We start from the raw sequence: 20,875 nt of genomic DNA, 5'->3' as shown, positions 1-20,875 counted from the left end.
CAGAGCATCCGACATGCTCGGGACCTTGGCCCTAGTTAAATGCACCACATAGCGCCGAGGATTCGCCAAGGAAGCACCGAGAGTCCGTCCCTTCCACCCCCCCCCCCCCCCCCCCCACGACCGGGTGTGCAAAACTACAAAGCTGGACAAAAGCAACACAACCAACCAAAAAGCTCGTCAAACATCTCTCGCGCCCTTGCTGTCGCCGTACCCCCCGCGTCTGGCGGCAATCGTGCTCGCCATCTGGCTGATGGTGTCGTTGCTCAGGACCTCAAAGACGGACACCTCGACGGCGCAGTTGCTCAGGACCCAGTTCCTGACGCCCACCGCGACGAGGGAGTCGACGCCGTACGAGTTGGGCGGCTGGTTGGCGTCGACTTCCTCCGGCAGCAGGTTCATGGCCTTGGCGAGCATGTGCGCCAGGCCGCTGCGGACCAGGTCTGCGGCGGCCTCGGCGGTGGGCGCCCGCGCGAGGGCCGACTTCAGGTCGGCGCCGTGTGCGTCGGCGGCGGAGGCGTCCAGGTCGGGCGGCGGCATGTCCACCAGGTTGAGGTAGGCGTACAGCGCCGCGCGGGACCAGTACGGGTCCGCCGGCTTGTTCTGCCGCAGGAGCCCGCCGGTCCCGACGCCGAGAACGACCTGGGCCGGGGTGGCGAGTCGCGACGCGCCCATCTCCGTGGTGATGGCGTGCTCGACGACCTTGAGGAAGTCTTGGTGGCGGACGCCGTAGAAGCCGCTGGCGCGGAGCTTGTCGAGAACCTCCTCGTCCTGGGTGAGCATGCCCGCCCCCAGCACGGGGCCGAGGTCGAGCGAGACGGCGTGCTTGCCCTGCAGGCGGCAGTGGTGCGCGAGCGCGTCCTGGTAGCTGTTGCCGGCGGCGTAGTTTGCCTGTCCGCGGTTGCCGATCACGCCGGCCGAGCTGGCCAGGAAGATGAAGAACGGGCTGTCGTCCCCATCGGGCATGGCCTTGACCAGGTTCCAGGATCCCGCCGTCTTGGGCCTGATGGCTGCCTGCCAGGACGAAAACGTCATGTTGTCAAACATGGCGTCTTGGACGACGGCGGCGCACTGGAACACCCCGCGGACGGGGGGCATCTCGGCGGCAATCTCCACGCCCACCACTGCTTCCAGCAGCACCGCGTCGCAGATGTCGGCGCGGTAGGCCTTGGCGTGGACCCCCCGGCGCCGCAGACTGTCCAGGAATGCCTGAGAAGAGGCCGACGAGGCGCCGGATCGAGACACCAGGGCAATGTGCTGGGCGCCGTTGGCGATGAGAAGCTCGCAAATGCTCTGGCCCAGGCCGCCGAGCCCGCCGGCCAGCAGGTACGTGCCGTCAGGGTCAATCGCCTCCCAGAGAGATCTGGACGTGTCGCTGCAGACAACCCGAACCACGGGCGTTTCCCCGGGGAGGGCCGACACCGTGCACAAGCCTCGGTGAGGGTTGGTCTGGACGTGCCTGAGAGCGTCGCCGAGCGCATCCACGCCAAACTCGTTGGCGGCCGCGGCGCCAACCGGTGAACATGCCCACTCTCTCTCGGCAAGAAGCCGAGTCGTCGACTCCAGAAGCTCGGCGACCAAGTCTTCGTCTTGTCGTGCAAGCTGACGCAGATTGAACCTGACAACGCTGACCGAGCTGGTGCCCAGGTTCACATCATGGCCAGAGGAAATGGGAGACGCGTTTGCGAGCTGGATAAGAACGCCCCCTACTCGAAATGTTAGCAGGACATGGGTCGCTTTAAAGCACTGTGAAGGGAAAGGGTGGCCATATTTCTCGTTTTTTTTTCTGGGCGGTGTGTCAGTAACCTACCGCACTTGATGCATTTCAGGTTTGCATTGACCTGCGTTTTTTGTGTCGTGTCATAGATGACGTCTACGCCTTTGCCGCCCGTCGCTGCCAGAACTTGTTGAGCGAAATCTTGGTCGTCGTCTGCGTCCAAGATTGAGCTGGCAGGCACTCCCAAGCTTTCCAAAAGTCTTCGCTGCTCGTTGACGTCCTTGCCGGAAACAGTGGCAAATACCTCGACGTCAAGCAACCTTGCCATCTCAATACCGGCGAGCCCGTGTGCGCTGGCGGCACCGTGGATGAGGAGGCTTTTGCCTGCTCTGGCGCGGCCCATGTGTACGACGGCATAGTAAGCACTGGCGTACAAGCCGGGGAAGAAACCCTCCCTCTGGGGCTGCACGAAGCAGCTTCTGACGCGGACCGAGCTGCGGATGCACCCGTCGGCCACAAACGCCGTCACCTCGTCTCCGGGTGAAAACTCGGTGACGTCCTGACCAACCGAGGTGACGATGCCACGTAAATCCGTCCCGATAGTGGACTCAACACTGCGCCCAAGCATGGTTTCGACGTCGTGCCATGTGAGTAAAGCATGTCTAAACTCAATCTCGACTTCGCCGCGGCCTGGCACATCCGTGGGAACATATTCGGTGAATTGCCACGAGTCATCCGTCAGTGCCGGCTGCAGGATGGAAAGCTCGACTTCCAAGTCCCCGCCGGATGATGCCCTTTTATGGAATGGGCGGCTTTTGGTAATGCTCGGCTCACGGCCCTCGATGATTTGATTCATCGGCTGGATAGGTCTCATGCGAGGAATAAACAGCTTGCCATCCTTCTCTGCAAATTCAGTCTCGACGTAGGCCGAGTCTGCTTCCTCGCAAAATGTTTTAGTAAACACGTGCATGACATTGTCGGCAGCCGCAGAGTCCCCGAGACTCGTCGCAGAGTCCACGTCAACGGTGACGATGACCTTTCGGGGATCTTCTGACATGAGAACTCTTGCCAATCCAATTACCGCCGAGCCTTCAGGACACCGGGGGTACATGTGGGAGCCTCTGGTTACCCAAATAATGCCCTTTGCTGATCGCTGCAATGTTTTAAGCATGTCAAAATGCTCCTCGTCCCATTGTAGGATGGAATGCCGGTCTTCTTGCTTGGGAGATGCGGCAACGTCGAGAAATGAAATCACCACCGAGTGTTCGAAAAGGAACGAGCTTTGGAGAATTTCCCGCGACGTGAGCGCAAACAGTTGTCCTTTCCCGCCTTCTACAGCTGGGTGGCTTTTGGCGATACTGATGAATGCCAGCATTTCCTCGGTCGGCTTTTCTGGTGTCAATACAATGATCTGAGGTTGAGCAACGGGTATTGCTGGTCGCTTGTACACCATCGTGTCAGTTGGGCTTTTCAGGCTTCCATTCGGTAGAGGATTGCCGTTTGCACTGCCGGAACTGCCCGCAGCAGATGGAGCATCTGCTGTCCCAAGACAAGTTTGGAGAAGAAGGCCCCCGACTCTGAGCCGACTCTTGAGTCCCGTCGAATCCAGTTGATTATCGCCGTAAGATATGATCAGGTGATATTCGGAACGGACTTCTGCAAGTTTCTGTCTGCTTTCGACGAATAGCTCCAGTCTGCCGCTTTTTAGTTTGGACAAAAGTGAAGACGAGACGTGAGAGTCGGCATGATCCAACAAGGTGAACCTCGATAGTCGTGGTGTCTCATGCTCATCGGGAGCTAGGAGATTCAGCGTTTCCAGGGCGTCGGACAAAGAACCCCCGACTTGCAAGACGGAAAGCCCAGGAAATTTGTGAGCAAAGAGATCCAGGAGCTGCAGGACATTAGTCGTGGTGGAAAATGTGGCATCTTCTTTCCATATGATCTCATTGCAGAGATTTCGATAATTGGGGAGAAAGGGCACCGAGTCAGTCGCCGCGGTGCTGAGCGCTGTCAGATGCAGTCCGTCGAGGACGACCTTTGCGTCAGGCAAATCTGGTGCACTCATGACAATTTTGGCAGTCGCATCTTGGAGGCCAACCTTGCCGGCAGTAGCGTACCCTGAATACACCCGGGGTCCGTCATGGTCGACTTGCGCGGAGACAAAGATGCGTCGAACGTAGGTTGGGACCATTGGCTTCGTCTCAATGGCGAACAACGAATGAAGCATGGAGTCCAATGTCGCAGGATGGATAACGTGAGGGTACTCGAACCTTGCCGGCATCTTGGACTTGGTATCAGGAACGCGTACCTTGAACAAGCAGGCCCCGTCCCTTTGGTAAACGTCGAAGAGGTTTTGAAAGGTTGCGCCGTAATTCATGCCAATAGTGTCCAAGAGCTCATACAGTTGGCGAGGGTTGACTTTCCGATCGTAGACACTGGACAAGCTCTTCATTTCAGCATCGTCAACACGGTTCGGACTTGCGTTGGCGCTGTTACCGGCGTGTTTGAATGTGACGAGTCCGGACGCATGATGCTCCCAGGGCGCATTCAACGGCTTGGAGTAAATCGCGAATTCGTGGCGGTTGTCGCCAGGCTGCGTATTGGATTTAATGTTCAAAGCCACCTCTAGGCCGTGAGACGTGTTGGGGATAATCATTGCCTTTGCTATCTTCATGTCGGTGATCTCGTAGCCGAGGAAGCTGCTTGTCTGCGGGCGGATCTGCTTTGCACCCTCGAGAACCATCGAGATCATGCCCGCAGCTGGGTACACAATTGTCTTTTGTACTTGGTGGTCTTGGATCCATGGATTCTCCGATATGCGTAGAAATCCGCGCCAACGAGGTTCAAAGGAAATGGAGTCTGCTGTAAGGGACCCAATCAGATCTTCACGAGGGTGCTTTCGCTGTCTGTTGGCAACGCTGAGATGTGATTCATGCCAGTAGGACTTTGTGTGATTCCAAGGGTAAGGGGGAAGATCTGACAAACACTTGGGCCGGTTGGCATGGTTGTGGCCTCGTGTGACGACTTGTAGCATGTCTACTGAGCACCCCTGAACCCAGAGCTCTCCGATGACGGAAAGGATTCTCGAGACGCCGTCCCCCTTTGGCTGCATGGCAGAGTAGTAGGGAGGATGCGCAGACTCCCCAAGAACAGATTCCATTATCTCTGCGATAGGCGATCGCAGGCTCCCGCGAGGACTCAGTTCGAGGACCACGTCGGGTCTTTGCTCGGTTGGCAAGCTCATCATTTCACTCATTGCCGCAACGTACTGCACGCGACTGACCAAATTTTCTACCCAGTACTCACAGCCGAGCTCTAAACCGCTAATAGCCCGTCCAGTGACGGAAGAAAACATCTTGACACCGGGGGTAAGTTCTTGTGCCGTCACGGTGTTGATGGCGTCACGGTAATCGTGTGAAACGAGGCGCATATGGGAGGAATGATATGCTGTCTGAACATTCAAGATACGATGAAAGATATTCCTTCTTCCAAGATCTTTCGCGATCGCCTCAATAGGCTCAACCCTCCCAGAGATTGTGACTGATTGCGGACTGTTGATGCAAGCAATTTCTGCCGCCTCGGAACTGGATGCCAGGTAGTTGGCCATCTCTTGCCATGACATTCTGACGGCCATCATGGATCCTCTGAGTTTCGGCGCCCGGAAGCCGATGCTAATGGCAGCCATACCTCGAAAGTGAGCGATTTCCCAGGCGGAGGGTCGTGAAATGGCACCTGCAGCATAGGCGGCAGCAATTTCTCCAGAAGAGTGTCCAATAACATATTTCGGACTGACGCCAAATGAATGGAAAAGATCGACCAAGGCGACCTGGATCGCCGTTGTGGCGAATTGTGACAGGTAAGGGAAGGAAATGATAGATTCCGAATCTGGTCTGGAAAGTTCGCGGAACAGATCGAACAGAGACTGGAGATCTTGCATGTAGGCATTTGCTTCCTCCAGGCTTCGTCGGAAGGCATCAAAGACCATGAGATCAAGCCCCATCTGAGCCCACTGAGTGCCTTGTCCAGAGAAGACAAATGCGATTTTTGGTTCCGTCTTGTTCAACGATCGACCAAGATTAAGCGTCTCGGCGGCTTCAAGTTTGGCCGCGATTTCAGCCGGCGACCTAGCCACAAAAAAGCCCTTCCATTCCAGAGTAGATCGTCGGCAGGCCAGGGTATAGGAATAATTGCGCAACAGCGTCGTTGACGGTGAGTTTTGCAAAGACAAAATGTACTTTGAGTGAGATTTCATGGTACGGATGACACCGTTTTTTTCGCTCGCCGAATAGCAAAAGAGCTGACTCGTATCTGTTGGCGTTGCCGCTGTGGTGGAAACGGCTGCAGCTGGGCTTGAAGAGGAACAAACGTGAGTGTGGTGGTTGGCAACCAGCCCGCGACTACCTAGATACCCGGCAGCCTCATCCAAAATGACGTGGGCGTTGGTTCCTCCAAAACCAAAGCAGTTGACGCTGACTCTACGAAGCCCAGGGATGGGCCAGTCCATGACAGAGAGCGGAACCTGTACCTAGAGCGTGAGCAACAGACCTAAGGCTCAAGATGATGGAAAGAGGGTTCGCCATCATTCGCTTCTTACCTTGACCCTCCATTCCTCAAAATCTATGGTGGGATTGCCGGATTTGAAGTTGATGTTGGGGGGGATTTTGCCCTTCTCCAAGACAAGGACCCCCTTGATCATGCCAGCCACACCGGCTGCACCTTCCAGATGCCCAATATTCGGTTTGACCGAGCCTACAATAACTGGATTCGTCGCGGGTCGTTCTGCCGCCAATGTCTCGGAGATGGCCTTGAGCTCCCGCCAGTCCCCGGCTTGTGTTCCCGTTCCATGGCATTCAACGTACGCCGTTTGCCCAAAGTCGAGTCCAGCATTGCCGTAGACTGAGCGAATATTTGCCACCTGGGCCTCTTTGCTTGGCAGAGTGATACCTTTCGTTTCATTTAGCAGAGAAACGAGGTTGAGAATTGCCCACTAGGCGCGACTTACCGGTTGTCCGACCGTCTTGGTTGACCGAAGTTCCCCGTATGACGGCTCGTATCGTGTCATTGTCTCGAATAGCATCAGACAGACGTTTCATGATAACAACGCCGATCCCTTCTCCACGACCATAACCATTGGCTCGCGAGTCAAACGTGAAACACTTGCCATCCGGGCTAAGAAAATTCAAGGCTGTCATAGGCATCATGGTGCTAGGTGTGAGAATCATTCCTGCGCCCGCTGCTATACCCTGCAGAAATGTTAGGGGGTCAAGTATGAAGGAGGCTATTCACAATAGGTTGAAAACGTACAACGGCCGATTCTCGATTGCGAAGGCTTTGAGCCGCCAAATGGACGGATACTAAGCTGCCACTGCAACCTGTGTCGACAGTCATACTCGGCCCGTGCAAATTGTAATAGTAAGATATGCGGTTAGCCATGATGGCAATGCCGTTGCCGGTAGCAGCATACTGCGGCGACCAGTCAGGATCACGAAGGCAGATTTGCTCATAGTCTGGTTTCCAAGGTTCTCAGCAGTGAAACACGTCTGTTTATACAAAAGTCGGTTATCGTAATACGTACCTTTAACAAACGACCCGACATAAACGCAAGCGTCGGTGCCATAGATGTCTTCTTTCCGCAGGCCCGCTACATCTTTTGTCAGTTCTTGAATTCTCTGCAAATTAGGGAAGAAAACTCGCCATTTTCCAAAGCCTCGTATGACACCTCCAGCAACATTCGCTGTTGGGGGTCGATGGCTTGAGCGTCGTCTGCTGTTATGCTGAAGAACTGTAACACGTTTGTCAATGACCAATCTTTTGCACTGGGCATTGATAATTATTGAAACAAATAATGGTCGCCTGACTAACCGGTGCATCAAATGCTGCAATATCCTCTTTTAAAAGGTGAGCTCCCCGAAAAGGGATCTACAATTCGTCAGCACACATCAACATGAGAGAGCCGATGGAAAGGAACCACTTACACTTCCTAATCTGTTTCCACTCGGATGGAAATATCCGTCAATGTTAAGCCTATCTTTGGGGATATCACGCCACTGGGATTCGCCATTTTCCAACACCCGCCAGAGCTCTTCGGGATTTGTGGCGTCTCCTGGAAATCGAAGACCAATTCCAATGACTGCAATGTCTTCCATTTTGCGTGAGGACAGGGCTACCTATGGTAGCTGGTAATGAAGAAAGAAACTCGGTAGTACAGCAACAAGTCAAGGCAAAAGTGGGAAAAAAAAGAGAGAACTATCCAGAAAAAAAAGCAAAGGTATCGATCGTCCTAACGAGACAAAAGAGACAGGAGAAAAGAACGAAAAGAAGGGAAAGGTTGGCTTATATCGATATTAAGTAAGTAACAATGCGGTACTCTACTCTGTTGTGGGTGCCGTTTGAGCATCGAGGAATTAGCAGTGAATGTCAACCATGAAAACGCTGATACAAATGAAAGCCACCTTGGAGAACGGTACCTTGGTGTTGCTCCCAGTCTCACTTCTCTGTGAATGATAAAAGAGAAATGGGAAGGAAACTGAAAGCTGAATCAACTAGAAAACCAAATAATGCAGAGTCAAACGAAGACTGTTTTTGAGCCGTCGAGAATAAGACTGAACCCGAGGGATCAGAGTGGCAGCGAAGTGTTTTTCATGGGCCTGCATGTAACCATGCGTACATACATCGTGTCGCCGATTATAATACCAATGCCGACATATCATAGCATCCTATTCGACAGTCTTGACGGTCTAGGCAGCAGGTATTTATACAACAACGTGACCAGCCCCAGTACATTTCGATGTGATGAAGATGGTTGACGTGCGAGCTGACGATCTGACATGGCGCCGCCTTGTTGCTCTTGGGGCTAAAAGATGATTATATCGAGGTCTGGACTGAGGAAGTCATGCAGGCTTACCTAACTTGGCAAGTCGGATGAGGTCACGATGCAAGAGAGCGTCAACCAACAGAAAACCTTGACATATATTGGGGTACGGGGAGGCAGAGTGGATGTGGTGGGCATTTGGTAGAACATATTGCCAAGCATGTGCAAAGATTGTAAGCTGACAGGTTTCGGGGGCTGAGCATGCCTCTGCCAAAGCCTGTACCATCCATTTATGTTCGAGGACTCTCAAATACCCATTGGCAAGATCACGACTCGTGATGACGGTTTAAGAGTATATTTCCGAGCTCATGAAGAAATGGATTCGTCGAGTCCAGGAAATCACGCGCAGAAAATGCTTAGTATGCCGTGAAAACCGTGACGGGACGAGGAAGAAAGGGGGTGATGGATGGACGAGAGACAACCCCATGTTTCGCTTTATCCAATTCCGATGCCTCCAGGCGCACTGCTATGTAGGCCTTGGCTTCGGTAAATGATTTGCCAAAATAATAAAAAAAAGCGTTATTCAAGCGGTCATGCTGGGGTGACGTGTAGCAGTAAAGAGTAACGGATATGGAAGAAGAGTAGTTGGCTCGGGAAAGGAGTTGTCTAAGACAACTTGAATATTCTCTGACTAAAAACCAGTTTGTGAAAAGCTTTGGTCTAGAGAACTGTGCAACAGTTGAAGAAAATCGACGCATCGCAGGATTCTTGTGATGAATCTGAAATCACCATATTCTGCTATTCTCAACCCGGGTGAGATTGCAGTTTGTCCACCGGGAGCGGTTATGGCAGCTGTAGCAGTACTGTTCTCCCCCCCCCCCCCCTGCTTCGCTGCTCCTCTTCTTTCTTGCTGTCTTGTACCGAATGACTAGGTGATCAAGACCACTTCAATACGGTTGGTACTGGTAAGGGCGGAAAGAAGATCCTTTGTAGAACCCGGCGATACTGCTGTGTACACACGAAAGTGACGTGTATGTTTCCAGGGGCCCATGTAGTTGGTCGTGGCCACCGGATGCACTGGGTTGCATTGTGGCTGTTTCGAGACAGAATGGGACGTGTACAGACTACCGTGGAGGAGGTGTACGAGTAATACAGCCATTGACAACCTACTTATTCGTTCCATAGAGTGGTTCAACTGTGGCCTGTGTGGGTGTTTCGACTTGTGCTAGAATTCAGTGTCCGTTTGCAAGATGCCTGCCAGCATGGCGAGAACTTACTGAAACTATGTTCAACCTCAGCAAGGTATAGCCCTCACTCTTCACAACTTGCGGTTGGAGCTCATTCCCGTACTGTTGGCCTTGCGACCCTAGTCAATCAATGAGTCTCACTGGTTGGGAAATTTGCCGCTGTCTCACGCGCGCATCTGATATAACACAGTCCATCGTTGTCAAACGCCTTGAATCTGGGTTCCAAATCCCTTATACGCATCTTGTTGCATATTGATGATAGAGCAGATCTAAGGGGTATCGCGTGGGTAATGGAATGCGGAACAATCAATGTTCATCCCCTCCTTGGCAGGTGCGTTGTGTGTTGTGTTGGCTGCCCATTGACGACGACATCACGTAGAAAGCCTTGTTGAGTATCAAATGACTCGTCACACGGACCACTTAATAAGACCTAACGGATGACGATGTCCGTGGTGCTGTGGGGAAAACTCGATTTGGCACTTTTGACTTTTGTGAGCATGTGTGATGTCCCACCCGGGGTAGAAGAGTAAACGGAAAAGCAAAGTCCGGATTTCAGCACTAGTTCAAGTCGACCGACGTGAGTGATGGACTGTCGATTGGCTTTCAAAGAAGCTGTCCTTTTTTTCTTTTCTTTTTAGGGCCCGCCGATCCAGAAATGGGAACCCAACTAGAATGTAGACCTTGGAATAAGGCTGACATCTCGCTGTTGTACCATGTCACGCACAGATCGTGATGGCGCCTTGACTCCAAATCGAAAATCCCTATGATTGAGGATGGTCCAAGTACCACAGGCATGCGAAAGAGACGGTCTTGACATTTTGAGGTGAGCCGTGCTTTATGCGGGAATGACGCAGTACAGCTCCTGTTGGCATCCCAAGTCCTCGCAACTATGAAGCACAACGTGACAAAGGTTTTTATTGCGAAGTTCATCAGGCGTGTGTGACGCAGAAGCCGCAAAAGCCGTATATAAGATCGAGAAGCCTAAACGGCGAAGCTTTGAGTAATGTACATGTCAAAGTTGGCGCGTTTAATCGTGAGAAAAGTACTCGGTAGGAGCATGAGCATGGAAGCGCAGGAAAAAGCGGGGTCGGAAATATGGTCCGTGCGGATCCGTGCCTGAAGAACGCCACGGGCGGGCGGGCAATCGAGGATCTTTCTGATAACGAGTCAGCAGAAGATCTTGTTCCGGCCTGATGATGCGACTCAACATGCTGCGGCAAAGACGGGTTGGCAGTTCTGCTGCAATCAGGTTTTCGCCTTGAAGCCATACCTGATCTCTTACTGTAATGTGCAGTTACTTCCTTCGGTTTCAAACAGGCTGTACATGTTCCCCGTCTAATCCGACTTCCACAACGATTCACCCGGAATAGCCTTTGCTGATAGGAAAACTCATGGCAACAGTCAAGATAAAGCCAGGACCACGCCTCCAAAAAGGTCGGTTACGCCGAAACACCCACAAGACCAGATACAACGAAGGCAAATCCTGCGTTCGATGTACTGCGAGATGGGTGCTGCGGTATCAGCTGCTGCTCATCGACCTGGAATGTAAGTATAGGCTTTGGTCCGGAAGTTTTCACCAAAAGTAACACCATGACTTCCGAGAAAACGGGTTCCCTGAAACGCGGACGGCAAGGAGCTAGATCGGTCGACAGACGGACAACTCGTCTGGACGGATGCACAGGAAAATGGTTGTAAAAGCGCCGTCTTATCGATTTCACGCCGATCCCGCTCCAGCCGAGATAATCATTCCACAAACGTCCTTCTTTTGGCCAGAGTATCGGCAACCATCTGCAAATGCCTGCAAAAGAGGGTCTATGCAGCATGTTCTGTACAACAAGCCAACCAGCCATGTCTCAGGTTGTCGATTGAAGCAGGAGTTCCCAGACTGAAGCGTAACCTGGGTCCTACACACGGTGTATTTCATTTTCGCTTGCTGACTCAAAGTCAAGAACAGGCTTGGTTTGACAAGTCCGCTCTGGATCCCCTCTCGAGTACGTATCACTGTGCAATTGGTTCAAGGCAACCTTGTGCGAGACCGTTGGTCAGCGTGAGGGACCAAGGAATGCATCACGTCCATGTTTGCTGTCTTCTTGTCGGATTCGACTGGGTTAATTTGTAGACTAAGAAGCCGAATTCATGGTAGGGGGACGCAGCGACTCTGGACTCCGTTGTTTAACTGTAGCGTTTGAACACGGTTGACCGGCAAGAGCAGCCTCCCTCCGACTCGGGCTCTTTCCTTTACAGCACTGCTGGACATGAGCCAGAGTTGCGTCATCACCCGGCAACGTCCTCGCTTGTCTATGTCGTCTCGCTTTTCACTCGCTGTCGAAGACATCTGGTCCGGTGCGCTTGACAAACGGTGCCAAGTAGTAAGGTACCTAGCCTCGGGTTAGAGGTAGTTTTAGTTTCTGGGTCTGACCCTCCTTACCTCTTATCCATGTCGGATTCATTGATAGATGCGAAATGCTGAGCTCTCCCATAATAGCACCAAACAGAACGTCCAAAAACCTTGCACTCGTTTCTTTTTGTCACCTCGCTCCTTGTTGGACCCAACTCATCATTGGCATATCATGACCCGTGAACACCAAATGCCACTCCCTTACCCCAACCCTTCTCTCAGCCAAATGTCTTCGTTGCAAGGAACGAACCCTATCACGCCTCCTCCCATGATGCCGAATCGGCACAGGGTCAGCGGCTCGCGCCAAAAGGTCCTCATACTTTCGTAAGTGGTGCATCCCGCGGCCGGATGAGAACCCCTTCACTGAAAATGACTACTATGTAGGCTGTTGGTGGGCCTCTTGTTTTCCAGCCTTGATACATCTATTGTAGCCACATCTCTGGTTACTATATCACACGAACTGAACGATTTTGTCAATGCGCCGTGGATTGTTCTTGCCTATCTTTTAACGTATATGGGTAAAATCTGTCTTGAGACCCTTCACCTCCAACATGCGGTTGGCTCATGTCTTTTTAAGGGTTTGCGGTTTGCATTTCAAAGCTCAGCGATATATACGGCCGACGAAACATGTTGATCCTATCTTGGGTTATTTTCATCGGCTTTTCCATGGGATGTGCATCGTCGAAAAGTATGATTGCATTGTATGTGCTGCTTTGAGCCCCCCCGTGAGCAACCCGATCTGGCAGAATCTCGTCACTGAATTTACTAGAATCGTGTGTCGTGCCTTTCAAGGAATCGGGGCATCTGGTCTCTACAGTCTCACTCAAATTGGACTCGTCGAAGTTGGGCCTCTACATCGACCGAGCCTGATTGGTGCCATGATTGGCGCCACTCTTGCGACAGCCTTTGTTATTGGGCCTCTAGTCGGCGGCTTAATATCTGAGTTGTCAGACTGGAGGTGGTTATTCAACATGAAGTCAGTGCCTGAGCCCTTCTCATTCTCCGTTGGCGTCTGCTCATGGCTCACCAACAAACTGCGACTAGTATCCCTTGCGGTCTCATCACAATCCTGGCAATCGCCAGTTCCTGGCCAACGGAAGATGTAGCAGACCTTCTCTCATGGACTGCGTTTCGAAGCATAGACTTCCTTGGCGGTGCCACGCTGCTGTGCAGCTCTGGGTTCGTTTTGTTTGCCATGCAACAAGCAGGATCCCAGACGTTGGCGTGGAGTAGTCCTGAGATCATTGTCAGTTTCATTGTTGCTTTCTTGTCTCTCATTTTGTTTGTTGCCTGGGAAATGCATCTGGCAGGTAAACGACACCGCCATGTAGAGCCCATCTTTCCCATTCAGCTAATGACGAAACGCGTCTATGCTGCTGGACTGCTGTAAGTGGAAAGATGCCGACCCCAAATTCAGCGAAACGATACTGATTATGGATGGATATGATGAGTAGGGTCACCTTGTTGACTGGGTTTCCATACATTTGCTTTTCCATCATCTTGCCTGAGCGATTCCAAATGGTTAATAACCAGGAACCTCTTATGGCCGGCGTTCGCATTCTTCCCATGTTGAGTGCTTGCGCATTTGGATCTTTTCTCGGGGGAGCTATCTCTGGCAAACGCAACAACACATCATACACGCTTGTCGGTGCTTCATGCCTCCAGTTGGTAGGTGTAGGACTGATGACCACAGTGTCCGGCGACTCCGAGAAGGCTGCTGCTCAGTATGGGTTCCAAGTGATTTTCGGGTTAGGGGTTGGGCTGTCATTCTCTGCGGCCACAATCATGACAAACATCTTGGCAACGGAATCAAACGAGAGAGCCTCGGCTCAGGGCGCAGTTGCCCAGGCAAGGGTTCTCGGCGGATGCATCGGCTTGTCGCTGTGCACAATATTATTCAACATACATGCAAACAAGCATCTTCGGGGACGCTTGACAGAAGAAGAACTAGACATGCTCCATCGGTCGCCATTGTCGGGGCTGCAACTGCCTGAAAAGTTGAGAGAGCTTGTGAGACAAGTATACATTGGTGCCTTTGGGAAAGAGATTGAGGTGATTGGTCTATGCTGCGCGGTCATGGTGGTTATTTCCCTCTTCACCTTGGAGAAGAAGCCTGCACCTATCCAGCCGGTTGCAGCCCAGGTCAAGGACGAAACGTCTTCATATCGCAGGGGAAGTGACTCTGGGACTGAATTGAACGATGTCGTAAATGTCCAGCACACAGTTTAAAGGTTGGTATGAAACAAAATGACATGATGGCCTGCTTCCTTGTTGTTCGCACTACTCTATTTCTCACATGCTAACGCTTTACCAAGTCGTAAGCGACCCAAGGATGGAGTACTATGTCTGCGACATGAGTTTGAACAACTGGAAGGCTTTCTCTCCCCATGCGGTTTGAATCATCATGCCTCTTTTCTTGCCTTTTATCTTTCGCAAGGTTGGTTTCTTTTCGCTTGTTTTGCTTGTGTCCTCTTATTTAACCTTTTTTTTTCTTTTTTGCAGAGTAGTTTTTGGCTCGTTCTACTTTTATAACATTTACGCTTTTCAGCATCTAGTCCTTTTCCGAGAGGTGCGGAGAATTTTCTTATCAACCGGTATGAAGGCATCTATTCTGTTGAACAGGAAACATTGAGACTCATTACATAGCAGTTTATGACACTTGCAGTTCCGCCCACTTCGACAGGAGCGCTGGGATTCGTGCGTGTACAAAGAGGCGTAGCGAAGCACTCTCCCAGAGTGATTGCCCATGTCTGCAATGACTGGGAAGGTTGCTCTTGCCGGACGTCGTTGATTCGCGTAACGGAATAGCTCATTACGCTTGCGGTGAGGATGCTTGAAGAGAGCAAACACTCGACTACCGGCCAAACAGCAGATTACGAGATCGATGTCTTAGCTTCATTCATGTCATTATCGTCGCTTTCGGCGACTACCATGCCCCAAGAATTTTCGGTGTTTCCATACAACAAAGAGTCTCGGTCAAGGCACTTGACCCATTTCAACAGAGCTTCCATTTCCGGTCGTCGCTTGGCACATCAACCCCGTAACACAGGGTCTACATGTCCCACACCGCAACGGGCGGCTAGACTCATGGATCATAGGCAGAGACATGCAGAAGCTCGTGTTTCATGTTGTGCAAATGACTGGAAGATAACAGTGTATAGCGCCCTTGGGTCCACTACATTGATTGCGGGTGAGTTTCCATGTACGATTTCGGAAAGACCAATGTATTATCGCGAAAGGTTGGGGGGATACAGGAGTTGGGAACGGAGCCATGAGGGAAATGTTGTGAGCGGTTTGACGGATGGAATTCTGGGTAGTGACACGGCCACCGTGCTAGGATCTGATTCTTTTGAGTCTTTTTTTTTTTTTTTCCCTGCAACTACTCGGTTCGAGTCGAAATATATGTTATCATGTGACGAAGGGCAAAAGCAACACAACTGGCCTGCTTGCCTTTTTTTCTTTTTTTCTTTTTTTTTCTTCTTGGGTTCGTTGTGAGGTCTGTTTCTGATTGGGGAGATTGCAAGTTTGCTCGCCAGTGTCACCTCCAGCTCGCGTGCGGAGGAGTGGAGGAGTACATAACTTGACGAGGTAGCAGACATGACCAGGCTGGCTGTTGTAAGTGCCCATGTTGCACTGCTGAGAAGCTTGGAAAACTCTGGGTGGTGCTGTAGAACATGCCAGGATGGCAGGATGGGAATATTTGTGCTCCCCGAGATTAGTGATCCGTGTATTGCACGTCGAGAAATACAAAAAGCGTATTGGATGAACATCGTCTCAAGTTTGTGATATGTGTCACGTTTTCTGCATGGGCTCGGCGTCTGAGGCGTACCGAGAGGTATGAGTCTATGAGAGATGATTTCTGTTGGTTCTTGTCTCTGACGGAGAAGAGTCGGTCTTGTTTCCGGTATTATTCTAGACTACGGAGTACACCGTTACTTTGGTATGCTCCTCCATTGATGTTTCAGGATGAGGCGCCCCCCGTGACCTGTGGCTTGAAGTAGACAGTCAGCACACCCTCCAAGCCGAGATTCTTTGCAGTGGCCTTGAGAGTTTGATGAGCTGCACAACTCTCGTCGTAGTATCTCATGTCGTCCAGACTGGCGAATTCGGTCTTGCAAGCCACCGTGTAGCCTTGGGAACGAGGGTCATCCTCGGTTGGGCCAACAGCTAAAGAAAGAATGTAAGGTTTGCCATCCTAACAAGATGAAGTCGGAAAAAAAAGTTTCGTGTCAGTAAGCAACGTTACTGGAATCAATTATGCTCAAGTATTTGATTTGAAGGGTCGGTAGCGGGTTGTCGCCGAACCCGAGGCCAAAGGCCCTGGAACTCGGAAACGGGAAAGAGAACGGAGCACAAACCAAGATTCGTTTTGCTTGGACAAAGAGTGGAAAGGGGGTGATGGTGGGGGGGGGGGGGGGGGGGGGAGTGCCATTTTCAGGGAAACACAGGCATTGTGCAGTATAGCAGCTACCTTTTGGTTGGTTTGGTCGACGACCCTGTAGGCCTCGACTAGCTTCTGCTGGTCAGCTGGATCGGGCAGCTTAAACATGGTGATGCGATGGACATGGTCTGCCATGTTGACGGGCGGGAACTTGCTGCGAGGTGTGAGCGTGGACGATTTCTGTGGCCGTTTGGTGTGGACGGAGGTTGATGTTGGAACAGGCGAAGCGAGCGTGAGGAGAAGGCGGTTCACGTAGGAGGGGATTACATGATGAATCCGAAGTCGGTAAATGCCAGCCAGGCATCTGTTGAACAAAAGAATCCGTTGATTGCCGCCTGGGAGCGCCGCCCTTCCCCACTGTTTGCTACCAGCTTGTCGCCGGCAGCGGGAATCACTGGCACTGGGACAGTCTTGTTGACCTCGGCCTCGGCCAGGTCCAAATGGAACTAGGTGGACTTGGCCTCGGATTGATTAGGCCGATCAAGAAGACCCCATCATTGCGGCACGCCGGCTTTTGTCCATAGCTCCTCGATAAGTTGCAAGTCGGCCCCCCGTCGGCCCCCCGTCGGCTTCGTGGCGAGTCCTGGCTTCGTTGCTGAGGGCTGGCTGTTTGTTTATTTAGCCTTGGGGGCTGATGCCATCAAAGTGAAGTAGCGACGACAGAAAACCTCCGCGTCGTGCAGGGTGGGGGAGAAGGATTGATTTTTTATTGCGAAGCTCAACGTTCCAGAATCATGGGCATGTTGGCTGGGCGGGACGGGTCAAGGAAAAAAAAAAGGATTTTTTGACAGCATTGACGGGTTTGGTCATTTTTCTGTTCTCACGGAAACGTCTGGTCGAGCTGAGTTGCAGCGTTGGTCTGGTCCGCGGCTGTCGTAAGCGACAAGTAGCAGAGCAGAGCAGGCCTCCGTGGCTTGGCAGCATCCAGCTTATTCTCACCACGTTGTTTGCGGAAGGTGCTTCCCAGCCCGCCAGCCCGTTGTCACCAGGCTCTCGGCAAGTCCATGTTGTCAACAAGTTGTCGACAAGTCACCAGCAAGCCATCAGCAAGCCATCAGCAAGCCATCAGCAAGTCATCAACAACCCGGCGCCTACCTCGGCCCTGAAGTAGGAGGCATTGACTCAAGATTCCCCGGGCAGAATCAGAATCTCCATGCTGCACCTGGCCATCATCAGACAGCCATTTACTGACCAGCCGCCAGTGCTTCAGCCGCCACCATCTCTTCGCCATTCCCAGCATCGTTTCCAGCATTGCTTCCCTTGGGCCGCAACCGGGCTCGGATCAACTCTCTGCATCTCGCAACTCAACCTCCGGCAATAATGCCTTGCCGTGGGCGCTGCTTCTATTGCAAAGACTCCCCCGAGCACAGTCGCCCAGTGCGTCATGAAGAGCCAGCTGAGCTCGGAGTAGCATGGTATTTCTGTCCAGCGCACAGTCAGTATCATGCGTTTTACATCCGGGAACCCTTCGCGCAGCCGTTCTGCGGAGAGTGTGCTGTCCTGTACTTTGACCAAGCACCCAACATTTAGTGGATCCGCAGCCTCGATGTCGGCGTTTACATGTCCGGCCAGCTCGGCCTGGCTTTCGAGCAGCAAGAAGAGCTGCAAGATATCCTGGAGGCCATGCAAGAGGCTCGGCTGCTTGGCGGCAGTGATTGGTGGCACGATTTCCCCGAGCTGGAATTAATCGTTCAGCAGCCCATCACGCCGCATATGACCCCCTCGCCCCGTCTCAACGTTCTCGACGAAATACCGAGGCATGACTCGACGTATCGCCATCTGAGCGCGTCTATGGTCCCTCATACCTTGTTTCCCGAAATGTACCTCTTGGAGTATCAAACCTTTTCCGGTGCCATGGCGTTCCAGCCATGTTCCAGGAACATCGACCTCGTGCGCTTTTTCGAAGCTCTGGAACCCATTGAGAAGGGCGGCGACAGCTTGTTTAAAGTGGCCCGCACCTGGTCCTGCATCATCCAGTCTCTTGAAGGGCTCCCGAAAGACGTACGCTGGGTTTTGGCCACAATCTACAACTTTGCCAACGAGATGATGCGGCCCCATGTGACCGAGGACGCATTGTGGTCAATGAGGCCGTGGCTCATGTACTGGTACGATGTGGCCGACAGACTCTTCGCCAAGTATGACATCCCGGCCACGGCACCGGATCCCGACTGGTTTCTGCGGCCAGAGGTTGTGACGACACAGGACGCAATGGGCCTGCAGTCCGGCTCGGACATGACGTGCCACCGCACCGATTCCCTCAGCTCAGATAGCAATCAAACGGTCCGTCATCACGTTCCTCGTCATCGAGCGAATGTGCAGAAATACGCAAACCAGGCACAGGCTTGCGAAATTTCCTCGGCAGTCACTGCCTGGGTAGCTTCTCAGCCGGACTGGGCTGCAGTATATCACGGGGAATTCGACCCAGCCCCAGGTGGGCGGGCCCGGACCCGTACCGCGTTCGATCCTAGCCCTCCACCTAATTCATATTCGGATGAGTTGTCGCAAGGCTTGAGTGGCAGATTCAGGCTCAACCCAGAGGCGGCCGAGTTTGATCCGCAAACAGACCTAACGACGTCACCTGCCTCGGTTTCGTCCCGGGCGCCATCACAAGGATCGATAGTGTGGGACCGTGGTATTCCCCGCGGATTCAGCGACGTTGCCTCAAATGACTCGTGGGTATATGGAGACTTTTAATGCAGAGAGATGTTTGCTTTCTTGTTTGCCTGGCAATCTTGAGGCTCGGCTGAAGATGACAAGATGAAAGATAGACGTTTCGATGGATCAGCGGAAGATTATAGCGTCTTGTGTGCTTGTTTTCGTAGTACTGGATAGATGACAGGCCTATAGCGTAAGAAACAAATCTCTCATTGAATATCCAAAAGAGATGTTGAACAGATCCGTCCGCTGGTGCTGCTCCATCATGCCAGTCGAGTTGCCTCTCAACAGTTACCAACTCCCAGCATCAACAGAACCGTTTCGGGCGCTCATGCGCGCTCACTCCCAACGCGCAATCTCAGTCCCTGGCCGCAATCATGCTCATGTACACCCCCCAACCGAGCCCAGCTACGCAACCCACCAGGTTCCTCCCCTCCACCGTCTTGACCAAGGTGTAGTTGACGAGGCTCACCGCCGGCCACAGCTTAACGCCCGCCAGCACAATGGTCCAAAACTCCGCAAACGCCGCGTCCAGCACGACCTTCATATCCACAGCCGAGAAGTCAATCGCGCCAGGAGACAGCCAATACCCCGTCGCCTTGGTGAAGCTGGTGATACGCGGCGCATGCGGCATTGCGAGATGAATCGAGTGGATGTATATGCTGAAAAGGAGCGTGTTGAAGACGGCCCCGACGGTCTGGTCCAAGGCGAACTTGACGAGGGTGTTGCGCTTATCCAGAGGCGCGCGTTCTGCGTCACCCCCGGCCTCGGGGGGGGACTTGGCAGCATGACGACGACGACGAGCCGGGAAGGTGGACTCGAGGAAATCCTGCCTGGAGACGGAGACGGAGACGGAGACGGAAGCGGTGAGAAAGCAGCGAAAAAAAAAAAAAAAAAAACAACGGGCGGAGGGGGGACCCGCGGACGTACCATATGAAATTGGGCGGGGTGCTGATGATGCTGAATAGGAGGAACTGGAACACCGGGATCCAGTCGACCCGGAGGGCGGCCTGGACTGCAGTCAGAAGCTTTGCCAGTCGGGAGCTGGGGGGGGGGGGGAGGCGGTCCAGCGACAGACCTGTTTTCTGTACGCTTCAATCAGCTGCGCGAGGATGTTGGAGGTTGCGCCCAGGAGGGCGGCTTGGAGGGTCGCCGAGAAGATGGGACTGCGCGCCATGCGTGTGTGCTCTGCGTCAAGACTGGGAGACCGGGGGGGGTGGAAGAGAGACGACAAGTCGAGGGCGCAAAGAAATCACGAGGCGAAATCACGAGGCGAGACGGGAGGCGAGACGGGAGGTGATGAGATGCGCGATGGTAGGGGTTGAAGGATGGTTGATGGATCAATCTCCTTGCCACGTGGGGGGGGGGGGGGGGGGGGGGGGGCGGCAGGCCAGGCAGGACAATGCAAGTTGAAGCAAGCGGGCTTCGATGTCGGCTATTGTGTTGACAAGGCGGCGTTGAAAAAGGCCCGCGAGTCCGGGCGGAGGGTTTGGAGGAGCCCGTCGGGTGCCCATGGTGCAAGAATAGAATATATGGGCAATTGCGTATTTCGGCGTTGGCTACCCGAGTACTCCGTACTTGGGTCTGGGGGTTGGCGGGAAGGAGGCCA

At 52.9% G+C, this 20,875-nt stretch overlaps 6 protein-coding genes across 6 annotated transcripts; 2 read left to right on the top strand and 4 right to left on the bottom strand.

Annotated features, from left to right (window-relative positions):
• Positions 1 to 177: 177 nt before the first annotated feature.
• On the bottom strand, positions 178 to 7,860 carry UV8b_02348 (uncharacterized protein; the record flags this gene model as incomplete). The annotated part of the gene is made up of 9 exons (XM_043139846.1): positions 178 to 1,703; positions 1,808 to 6,233; positions 6,309 to 6,658; positions 6,717 to 6,957; positions 7,019 to 7,221; positions 7,290 to 7,355; positions 7,409 to 7,496; positions 7,577 to 7,633; positions 7,690 to 7,860. 9 exons carry the CDS (start codon positions 7,858 to 7,860, stop codon positions 178 to 180), a joined length of 7,128 nt encoding a protein of 2,375 aa, XP_042995780.1.
• Positions 7,861 to 9,453: 1,593 nt separating this feature from the next.
• Positions 9,454 to 10,013, bottom strand: UV8b_02347 (uncharacterized protein; the record flags this gene model as incomplete). The annotated part of the gene is made up of 4 exons (XM_043139845.1): positions 9,454 to 9,602; positions 9,696 to 9,744; positions 9,803 to 9,891; positions 9,941 to 10,013. The coding sequence occupies 4 exons, from the start codon at positions 10,011 to 10,013 to the stop codon at positions 9,454 to 9,456; spliced, it is 360 nt and encodes a 119-aa protein (XP_042995779.1).
• Positions 10,014 to 11,058: 1,045 nt separating this feature from the next.
• UV8b_02346 (uncharacterized protein) lies at positions 11,059 to 14,826 on the top strand (the record flags this gene model as incomplete). The annotated part of the gene is made up of 13 exons (XM_043139844.1): positions 11,059 to 11,092; positions 11,174 to 11,317; positions 11,413 to 11,763; positions 12,017 to 12,146; positions 12,258 to 12,494; positions 12,555 to 12,688; positions 12,748 to 12,871; positions 12,940 to 13,146; positions 13,215 to 13,556; positions 13,625 to 14,393; positions 14,493 to 14,607; positions 14,719 to 14,764; positions 14,820 to 14,826. 13 exons carry the CDS (start codon positions 11,059 to 11,061, stop codon positions 14,824 to 14,826), a joined length of 2,640 nt encoding a protein of 879 aa, XP_042995778.1.
• A 1,305-nt stretch (positions 14,827 to 16,131) lies between these two features.
• On the bottom strand, positions 16,132 to 16,746 carry UV8b_02345 (uncharacterized protein; the record flags this gene model as incomplete). The annotated part of the gene is made up of 2 exons (XM_043139843.1): positions 16,132 to 16,365; positions 16,642 to 16,746. The coding sequence occupies 2 exons, from the start codon at positions 16,744 to 16,746 to the stop codon at positions 16,132 to 16,134; spliced, it is 339 nt and encodes a 112-aa protein (XP_042995777.1).
• Positions 16,747 to 18,171: 1,425 nt separating this feature from the next.
• On the top strand, positions 18,172 to 19,305 carry UV8b_02344 (uncharacterized protein; the record flags this gene model as incomplete). The annotated part of the gene is made up of 1 exon (XM_043139842.1): positions 18,172 to 19,305. The coding sequence occupies one exon, from the start codon at positions 18,172 to 18,174 to the stop codon at positions 19,303 to 19,305; it is 1,134 nt and encodes a 377-aa protein (XP_042995776.1).
• A 319-nt stretch (positions 19,306 to 19,624) lies between these two features.
• Positions 19,625 to 20,443, bottom strand: UV8b_02343 (uncharacterized protein; the record flags this gene model as incomplete). The annotated part of the gene is made up of 3 exons (XM_043139841.1): positions 19,625 to 20,099; positions 20,197 to 20,276; positions 20,345 to 20,443. The coding sequence occupies 3 exons, from the start codon at positions 20,441 to 20,443 to the stop codon at positions 19,625 to 19,627; spliced, it is 654 nt and encodes a 217-aa protein (XP_042995775.1).
• Between the last annotated feature and the right edge of the window lie 432 nt (positions 20,444 to 20,875).

The sequence above is a fragment of the Ustilaginoidea virens genome, chromosome 2 (assembly GCF_000687475.1).
Source record: "Ustilaginoidea virens chromosome 2, complete sequence".
Classification (NCBI taxonomy): domain Eukaryota; kingdom Fungi; phylum Ascomycota; class Sordariomycetes; order Hypocreales; family Clavicipitaceae; genus Ustilaginoidea; species Ustilaginoidea virens.
The sequence above is the reverse complement of the archived record's forward strand: the minus strand, read 5'-3'. Positions and strand labels throughout refer to the sequence as shown.